The sequence below is a fragment of the Urtica dioica genome, chromosome 6 (genome assembly GCF_054948205.1).
Source record: "Urtica dioica subsp. dioica isolate 48M chromosome 6, U.dioica_male_clone48M_v1_H2, whole genome shotgun sequence".
Lineage (NCBI taxonomy): Eukaryota > Viridiplantae > Streptophyta > Magnoliopsida > Rosales > Urticaceae > Urtica > Urtica dioica.
In genome coordinates, this window is record NC_142761.1 from 33,414,175 (window position 1) to 33,424,766 (window position 10,592).

The following is a 10,592-nucleotide window of genomic DNA, read 5'->3' on the forward strand; positions in this document are numbered from 1 at the left end:
AATCGAGCACGCATAAGTCTCGTCCAAAATATCTATAGTGGTTGATGAAAAGATTCAATCAACCGCGGTCCGATGACTATAAATAGAATGAATTTTTATCATATATAGAACAAAATCTAACATGAAATCCAAGTCCAGATCGTGGACGACAACTAATTTATCTCAATAAAAAAATAAGCAATACTTAATAACAAAATAAATTATTCACTTACAACATAAGATGGTAATACATACCCAATAAAAATAAACCAACGCACCTGAATAGAAAACTAATGGAAAAAATCCAACAACCATGCATCGTCAAATTTTCAACCTACCCGATTTTGGCCGTTGTCTAACCTCCGCTCCCAACGCTCCTCGACGAGGAAAAAGCTTCACCCTTGTGGTCAGAGCTCGATTTTCTCAATAAGTTTAGTCACATTCATTTTTGTTGTCCAATTTCGATTATCAATTTATAATTCTTTATTTATATTATCGTATATTTTATTAATATGATTTCTACAATAAACTCAATTAAGATTCATTAATCAAGGATTTGAGATTCTTTGTTTATAAATTTAAAAATAAAATATTCAAATTTGTGACTGTTTGACGAGAGGATTCTCACGTCAAAAATAATATTTTAAAAAATCATAAATAAACGGAAGTGTTTCTCATAATACCTTTTTAATTTGCTTGCTTACAAATAATCATCTTTATTTATTATTTAAAAAATAATTTTGCATAGTTGTTTATTTATTAAATTAATAACAATATTTTTTATTAAATGAAAACATTTTGTTTGCAAAATGTTTTTTTTATTAATTAATTTGTTTTACAAATAATCTTCTTTATGCAATACGAGTTTGTTTGTTTGTTTATAATTGAAATTACGTTACATTTTAGAAGCAAAATCAATGAGTGTGATTATAAGTTTGTTTATGTTAAAAACTATTTGTTTCAAAACGAAATCGGCATACATTAAATTTTTACCATAATAACTTCAAAATCAACTAAGTTGACTTTTAAAAAATATCAGCGTTAATTCAACGGTGGCTACATTTTAATAAATTTTTAAATATGACTATTTTATGAATGAACTTAATACGGATAATTTACTTCACGCCCACTGTTTTAAAAATTTGTTAATGTTTTTCAGCTCTTTGAACATTTTACAAAGTTGTTTAGTATACTCGGAAATTGACATCAATAATATCGATTGTTTGTCACTTAACAAAAATCAATCAAAATCTAAATATTGACGCATTTAGTTTCAAATCGATCACGAATTGGGTTGATTTCGTGATACATTGATCACAAACTAGTTGTAGTTCCTGACCAATTTGGTACTCAGGACCGGCCCAAACTCACCGGGGGCTCTAGGCGATTCAATATTTTGGGGTCCTATAATACTAATAAAAATTTAAATTTTCAGGGTAAAAAATGTAAATTTTTTAAAAAAAATGGGCCAAAAGTGTAAATTTTTTAAAAAATGGGCCAAAAGTGTAAATTTTTAGGGTAAAAAATGTAAATTTTCTTAAAAATAGGCACAAAAAATGTAAATTTTTGGGGGGCCCTAGGCCTGGGCCTAGCCCGCCTTAGCCCAAGGCCGGCAGTGTTGGTACTACTTGTGTTAATATTTGGGTTTTGATTGATTTTTGATAATTGACAAACGATATTATTGCTGTCAATTTTCTTAGTATATAACTAATTTAAATTTTACATTAAAATTTTAGTCGAAAATATTTAAAAATTAAGAAAAAATTCACAAATTAAAGCAAGTGTCCGATAGTTTTTTTTTTTTCTTTCTAATATTCGAGTAGTTGGTTTATAATTTTTATTGATGGTAGTCATTTTATTATTTTATACTGTTACTTTTCTTCAACTTCTTCTGAGAGAGAGAGAGAGAGAGAGAGAGAGAGAGAGAGAGAGAGAGAGAGAGAGAGATTACGTTGTTTCCTCGTTGTACAAATTCAGGCTTATCTCTTTCACCAAATAAAACAAAAAAATATTCCGATAAAAAAAAATACGGAGTTATCAGACAAATTTATGTATGTGTAACCAGATAACATGTAACATAATAACAAGCTCAACTCAAAAAGCCAAAACAACATATTATGTGTTATCCTTATTTTGGAACCTTACATTCTATTTTCAGATAGACAAACAAACCTTCTAGCCAGTAAACAAACGCCTTCTGAGCTCCAGCACAAATAATACTAATTACTATTATAATAGTAACAAAAATAAGCACCACTTAAGTCGGCCACAATATATGATTTAATCTTTTTCCACTCTTTTTTTCTTTCTTTCTATGAAGGTCTATGGAATAAATTATCTTTTTACAATTTACGACCACCTTGGTTTATAACCACTTTTCTAGGTGGATTTTTACTGCTGCTCATAATCCTTAGACTCTGCCTGAAAATATCAGAATCTCTGTCCCTCTTGAACATCTCTTTCTCCATTGAAGCCAATTTTGACCTTAATTCTTTAATTGTCTCTTCTTTGGCTTTTAGATCATTCTTTAGCTCCTCTGTTATGTCTTCCTCCTCTGCTTTCCAGTACAATCCACCTTCTGCATAAATATAAAGAAAATAAATAACTGTCTCCTTTTGTTTATTGGCTAAATTTAATCGTGAGGTGAATCATTTGGTTCCTTTGAAAATTGCGAATTAATAATTAACACAACTTAATCGAAGCGAGAAAAAAATTAACAGGACCTAATTGAGGGTACTTTAAATCAAAATAAAGTTATTATTCAAAATCAAAGTAAATGATAATCCAGCATTGAAGAAGGATTGTAGCAATGCATTTCTGCTATTGTACAAATATTGCTAATAATGTCAACTTCCATGGCCCATATATTTGAAAAAAAAAATACACTTCTTGATGCTCTAGAATTCATGGCAAGAGTCCAATGAAGCTAGTTTAAATATCGGTCAAAATGCACACAGAAGAATGGAAAGTCCATTATTATAATGAATGGATTTCTTCAAACTGGCCAAACATTTCAAATTAAATACGTCAATCATTTTCCTGTGGAGTTAAGTACACGAGGAATAAATGCCTAAATAATTAAGTAGGAATACGAAAAGAAAATAATAAAAACCACCATTATCAAAATGATGTCGGTTAAATGAAGAAACAAACATCCGTATAAGGTGGGTCTAGATAAGACTAATGCCATAAAATTCAACTTTCAAATCCCCATACTAGCATTGTTTATTTTGTTGGGGTACCCCAATTATATGCCATGATTATGCCTTTAACCTTATAATATTTCCTATGTATATGTGACTTGTTGCCCTACAAATCCAAGTTCAAGAAATTGAAGCAGAACCAAGAAAAAAAAAACATGAGGGAGTTTTGTAGAGATCCAAAGTTTCTAAATCATGTGTTTGTTACTCTAAACTATCATAGTGCTATAAAAAGGATATAATTAATCAAATATGTATAACAACAACAAAGCAAAAGAACTTTGTATGTGCCACCAATTCCAAAACATAAGATATAAATGATAAGCGTAAACTAATCACAAAAGTAGTTCAAAATCTTGAGTAACTTTTACAAGGCATGAACTTTTGTGCCATATCTTGATAAAAATAAATAAAAATAAAAAAAACAAAAAAAAAACAAGTACCCATTTAGGTGTGCTTGATGAACAATCGAAATGAGAGAGAGAGAGAGAGAGAGAGAGAGAGAGGAGAGAGAGAGAGAGAGAGTGTGTACCATGAGTCCTTTGAATGAGATCATCAAGCTCCATCTTGATAGCCAAATAAAGCTGCTTCCACTTATGAATAGTCTCATCTCTCATAGCCCTCTCTTCCCTTATTTGCTCAATCAACACCAATTCATGAGCTCCCAAAAAGCCCCACTTTGTCAAAACACTCTTCTTACCATCATCATCACCAAAATCAACACTCTCAACAACCCCATTATTCTGATTTTTCTCTCTATCTTCCTTCTCATCTCTCAACGCTCTAATAATCTCTTCCTTCTCATCCACTAATTCCCTCAAAACCCTCACCTCCTCTTTCAGCTTCATCCTCTCTTGCTTCCACTCAGCTTTCTTGAAAGCAAAACCCATCATTTCCCTCTCATATGTTGTTGGTGTGATAACCAAACCAACACCAACACTTCTACTCTCATTGCTCTCCTTAATCACCCTCTCATACACAATTGGCTTCTCAACACTTCTCTTACACAAACCACCTCTACTCCTCCTAACCTTGCTTGAGCTCACACCCATTATTAATGGCTACTTTAGTGCCAATGCTTTTGTGTGACATAAATATATATATACACACACACTAAGTCAAGAGCCTAGAGTACTAGTTAGCTATAGCTAGGCCTATTACATAAGATAACTTAGCTAGCTATGTGAGATATATCATGTTTTTTTTAATTAAAAAAAAAGCCATAGAGATATCAGATATATTATGTGAATATTACGAAGTGACAAATATGCAAGACTCGTGAAGATTGGACACGAACACAAATGACCAAAATTTGCAAGTATAAGAGGGAACAAAGCTAAGTCACATGCAAAATATGGTCTCTAACTCTATGGTGATATAATTTTTTGAGGGTGTTATAAATGGTTAATCTAGTAATAATGGTAGAAGAGCGAATTATAAAAACACGCTCCAATAATTCACCAAATAATAAAAGGGCCAGCTCTTTTCATTTGGGTCCCACTCCCACAGTTTCCCTTTTGTTTTTGATAAATTACATAAATGCCCCCTGAACTTTTGATCATTTAACAGCGTGGTCCCTACTTTTATTTTTCTTACAACGTCGCCCTTGAACTTTGATAATCTTACAAACTTAGTCCTTCCGTCTATTTTTCTCAACAATCCATCCATTTTTTCTCATGTGATTGGCATGTGACTATTTAAACAGGGACAAAATTGTAAAATAAAAAAAAATATATTGATTTTATAATGATTTAATATTATTAAAAATTATTATTTATTATATAAAAAAATAAAATAAAAAATAATTATGTAAAATATGAATTTTTAATAAAAATGAATTGTAAAAATGAATTATTATTTATTATTAATTTTCTATTATCGTGAAAAAAAAGTATAATGGAAATGTATAAAAAAAAGTATTAAAAAAAGACAACAAACAAAATGAAAAATGAAATTTTTTAATTTTAATTTATTAATTTTAAATATAAAATAATTAAATAAATGATATATAGGTAATTTTAAATATTCAAGTTATCACACAAGTTAAAATAGACGGAATATACTTTCAAAATTTGACGGAAGGACTAAGTTTGTAAGATTGTCAAAGTTCAAGGGCGACGCTGTAAGAAAAATAAAACTAGGGACCACGTTGTTAAATGATCAAAAGTTCAGGGGGTATTTATGTAATTTATCCTTTTGTTTATTTATTTCTATTTTTCATACTGTTACCACTTCGACGGGATACTAGGCATATATTCTTCTCTTTTATGATTGCCCTCTCAAATCCACGTAAAAGTCTTCTTTATTTTTCCAAATCCGACAATATAACTATATCGTTCACTTTCTTACATTTTTTAGCTCTCGTTTTCTGACAAAACTCTCTACTATTTTTGTTTTCTTTTTCCTCCCTCTTTATTTTTTTTTTTTTTACCGTCAATTACCTACTATCCGATATAACTCCTAAAGGTTACCTTTTTTTTAAGCCTTTCCCAATGCATTAATGTTTGTTCTTATTTGGAGTTTGGGTTTCAAATGATTTTAATTCATTTGGAAATGTCTGCATCACCAGGCTTTAGGTTCTTCCTTTTTTCTTCAATGGAATTGTCTTTTTTGGTAATTTCTGATTGACATGAATGATAAAATCATTTACCATAGTTTTCTGTAAAAAAAATTTCTTTTATAAGATAAATAGAAATATATAACAGATTTATTGTCATCCTATTTTTTTTCTTCGAAATAGTTTCTCACTTTCTCCATTTAACTCCAACTTTTTGAATAATTGATAGAATCACGGGTGATGGTATTATTCAAGTGATTAGTTGTCAAAAAAATAAAAATAAAATAATAATAAAAAACCCTTGAACAAAGTAATAAAATATTAGTTCTATCTATCCCTAGATATTTATTAGTTGATTAATTAGTTCCCGTGACGCTAATCTTGATGCAATGCTATGTATTAGATTGAAAGTGACTAAAGCATTAGACACGTCAATTCTTGAGTTCAGTGTCCATTTTGTTCAAGTTATTGTTATAGACTAGCAAATGTAGCAATTAAAGTAAAACTCTTAGCATGATATTCTATTTCACCTTACGAATTATTTCTAAAGGAACCAATGAACAAAAACGTACGGTTTCCATAACGATGAGTTCATGAGTTAGTAGGAGAGGAGTAGAACTAATTTATTCGTTAATTAAAAAAAAAAAATCAATCTTACATTACACATATTATCAATTTTACACCTTTAAGCTCTAACATGGAAGACTTTTTTTTACAAAGTGTACCGTCTTGCCAGTTGCCACACATATTAAGCTCGTGGGATTATATTTTATTCTTATTGATACATTGTCACTTTATTTATCCAAAAAAGGACCGCTATTATCTGAATTGTTTAACCTATATACCACTCTTGTTGATATTTTATTGTTCCAAAAAAAAAAAAAAATCACCCTAATCAATTTAAGACAAGAAATATAAAAAGAAAACTCTATTTTCGTAACAAACAAAAAAATATCGCAATTGCATTTCGGAGGTGTCATTAGACCCATAACTCCAAAAACAAAACAAAACAAAATCTTATGCAATCCGATATGAACTAATATTGAATTTTTTTTTTTAATTTAACGACGCCTATCACAAGTTACACAAGTGTACAAGTTACATTTTATGGCGAGGAAATCTTGGATTCCCTGGTTGAAAATGACCTGCAGTTATTATGACGATAGGAATGAGAGATTTAAGGCATATATTTAAAAAAAAAAAAATACCGCTTTTTTTATTGTTCTGTACATAATAATTGAAGTGTTTGTACTAGAGGTAGGCCATTCTCATAAATTGCCATGGGTGCGTGTGTGTGTGTGTGTGTGAGTGTGTGTGTTGAAAATATGAATATTCCAAATTTCCAATTACTTTTGCTAACCTACTTACATTTTTTCAAGATGGACCAAAGACACCAAAGCATTTGCGAGAAAATATATATTTGGCCGTGTGGTCATTCTACTTCTTCTTTTTCAATGGCTGAGTATAATTATTGAAGTTTTCTATAAAATTTTTTTTTTTTGGGCTGTGTATTCCTCTTTATATCCCTTTTTGTGACCCTTATGTGTTATTTATTAAGATATTGTATAATTTTTTAGCATTTATTTTTCTATGAGCTAATTAAGTCGTTCCTAGTGTCGGGCCCCAAGAGGGAAAAAAAAACAAACGGATTAATAGGTTTTCGAATAAACAATTCAGTGATTTAACATGTATTTATTCTTAAAGACCTACTTTCTACAGCACATCTCCATAAAACTAGTTCGTATAAATAAAATAAAACAGAACATGTACTTTTATAACCTATTTCCCGCTGTGTTGATTTGTTTGTATAAGTCTTGTACGCACTAATCATTATTTATTTATGCGCTAACAAGTCTCCATTACTTACTTTAACGCAAAAAAATTAAAAATAAAAATAAGAATAAATTACTGAAATGCCCCCTGAACTATAACCCGAGTCCACAATTGCCCCCTCATAAAAAAAAGTGATCGTCTGTTTACTTTTAATTCTTATTTTGTGCCAAAAACAGTCATTCCGTCTAATTTTCTCTCATTCTGTTATGTTTTTGCTCGATTTTTTTTACCACCTAAGCTTATTTCTTGGTATAATGTCTAAAATGTCCTTAATAAACTTATCACGAAGAAAACCCTGAGCCGGTCGCTTTTTCTAATTTTTGAATCAATGAAAAAAATCCTTCACATTTCCAACAAAATAACGCAACAACACTCATCTTCTTCTCTCAACATCAAGTTTCTGAGCTTTTCAATCACCGTGATTAAAAAAAAAAAAAAAGACGATCCAACCAGCTTACAACTCAAAAATCCTATATCATAAAAAATTAGGGCTATCTAGAACCAGAATTAGGCGATATCCCAAAAAAATTAGGGCTTCGCCGAATCGGTGACCGAGGAACGCGATTCGGCGAAGAAAGGCGGTCGAAGAACTGAAGGCCAGAGCCGAATCGGCCGGCCTCGACTCCAAAAAGGCGATGATGGCTCTGAAAAATTAGATAATATATGGGTGTGTTTGTTTTGGATAGGTTTTGGGTTTTCCTTTTCTTGAATTGTCTGAATTTGTTGCTGTAAATTAGTACCGAATTTGGATGCGAATTGTTGGCAGGGATTTAATGTGAACGCGCTTTGTGGAAATAATTATATGAGCTGCTCTGCTTATTTGGCATAGTTTTATAATCATCGCTGTCAATTATTTCACAATATCGGATTAATTATGCTCATATATCTCAGGATATCTTGTCTCTTTTTTTTTTTAATAAATATTTCATGTCTGTACATTGGACAATTTGCTTTATTGTAATGTTGAACTTTGAAATGCCTGGACTTTGGATTTAGTTTAATTTCAGCTTTCTGGGTTAGCTGAGAGCCTAAAAAAATGCAGTCTTTAATGACGACTTTGCATATTTGATATGGGAAGTTTGGCAAGTGAGACCAATAACAAAGAAGAACGGTCCGATGATTTGTACTTCTCACTGGGGATCAAACAACTTGGCAAAGGAGTCCTGAAAGTTCCCAGGGTTCTCTCGACTCTGGTCTCCTCTGCGACCACCCTTTTCGCAGCGGCTTCCATGGCTTACGCGGCCAAGGCACGTTGAGCTTCATATCTCTTTCTCTTTTCAACCAAATCTAATCTGATGAGCTTTGGGATCAGCTAATCAAGGTCTCTCTCTCTCTCTCTCTCTCTCTCTCTCTCTCTCTGCTTGACGATGATAATAAAAACAGAAACAAAGACATTATTCTATCCGAACAATTAGGCGAATCCGGCGGAGATCGCCATCTCCGAACCTCGCCAGCCTGGCGGCGACAATCTGGGTGGCGGTGTGTCTCAGCAAGTAATGAAAATAAAATAAAAAAATGAAATCACTACATTTACTATATTACCCTCAAAACATAACAGAATTAGAGAAAATTAGACAGAATGACTGTTTTTGACACAAAATAAGAATTAAAAGTAAACAGACGATCACTTTTTTTTATGAGGGGGCAACTGTTGACTCGGGTCATAGTTCAGGGGGCATTTCAGTAATTTATTCTAAAAATAAAAAATAATCTCCATTACTTTTAATTTTTAAAGAGTCAACTCAATTTTCCAGTATGTTTTGAGTGGAAATTTGATCACGTTAAGGTTAAGCAATTTAAAATACTATTATTAGCAATAAAATACTTGTGTCTATAACTGTACATTTATAATTATATATAGGGTCAATAGTGGTATTATTGCCTATCCATTATAGTAGCTTAGCTATATACGCGCATGCGATTTAGACTTTAGTTTTGAAGGTGCGACTCCATTCTATAATATGTAGACCAAAATTACAGAAGTAGATTTTGATAACCCACTAAACCTAAGTGCTTTTTTCCACTCCTAAAACTATTTCATTATACGCATTATCTTGATGGGAAGTAAGCTGGTGTAATATTATTTATTTGGATTGGTATGACAATTAACTAAACCCTAACAGTTGACAATTTGTACACATTTCCTCTCCTAACTTTGATAACTCGTGTGTGATCAATTTTGTTTATTTCTTTTGGTTATTTGTAATTAGTCCCTGATTTTATCAGGTTGTGGCGTATTAGTTCTTTTTTAATAGTTCTTCGAAATTTAAGAGTTATTTTGTCTATTTTTTTTGTTAATTTTTTTTTTAAAAAAATTCAATGTAGAAACCTTAATATAATTTTTTTTAAGACAGCTTTACTGCAGTGGAGATTGAACTCACAACCTCCACACAAGAGGTGGTGTGGAATTACCATTAGACTATCATAGGTACCACAACCTTAATATAATTTATTTGGTCATATTTTTGCTTATGATCATTTTATTAGCTTAATAGCTTTGAGAGGGGTCCCGGGTGTGTGATCTTCTACCTGATAAATTCAATAGTGAGAACACATCTTATGATCTTCTACCTGATAAATTCAATAAAAGATCTTTCTAAATTTAAAAATCACATCTTCATTCAATAGTTGTTCGTGATTGTTGAGATCCAATTTCGGAATCACATAGTTCGCATCTTTAGAAATGGAACGGAGGGATCTTTATGAAGGCCAATTTGCAGAGAGAAATACAAGGGATAACTGAGGAGATATTTAATTAACTACTATTATATATAACATTATGTAACTTGAACAAATTAAAATAAATATAAGCAATAGAAAAAGCATCAACTACCTATTTGTTAGCGTCCCTTACTTGGGATTACAGAAAATGAGTCTTTCATGAGGAAAAGAAAATCTGAAATGTGCTATGAGCAAAAGATATATCTATCTATCTGAAATGTGCCTTTTGTCATTCGCTACTATTTCAAACCTTTGTTTATTGGTTAGTGTAATGGGATATCAGCGGGCCGAACTTTCCTGGT

The 10,592-nt window shown here is 31.3% G+C and overlaps 1 protein-coding gene across 1 annotated transcript; it reads right to left on the reverse strand.

The window, feature by feature from the left end:
* Positions 1-2,068: 2,068 nt before the first annotated feature.
* Positions 2,069-4,405, reverse strand: LOC149393722 (uncharacterized). The gene is made up of 2 exons (XM_089618398.1): positions 3,712-4,405; positions 2,069-2,557 (listed from the first exon to the last, which is right to left on the reverse strand). Exons 1-2 carry the CDS (start codon positions 4,229-4,231, stop codon positions 2,322-2,324), a joined length of 756 nt encoding a protein of 251 aa, XP_089474524.1. The 5' UTR covers positions 4,232-4,405; the 3' UTR covers positions 2,069-2,321.
* Between the last annotated feature and the right edge of the window lie 6,187 nt (positions 4,406-10,592).

Bases quoted from the DNA above. Each gene is read 5' to 3' on its own strand.
- LOC149393722 (XM_089618398.1), bottom strand. From the start codon at position 4,231: ATGGGTGTGAGCTCAAGCAAGGTTAGGAGGAGTAGAGGTGGTTTGTGT. The intron at 2,558-3,711 runs GTACACACTCTC...ATATTTATGCAG, and splicing joins TCTCATTCAAAGGACTCATG to AAGGTGGATTGTACTGGAAA.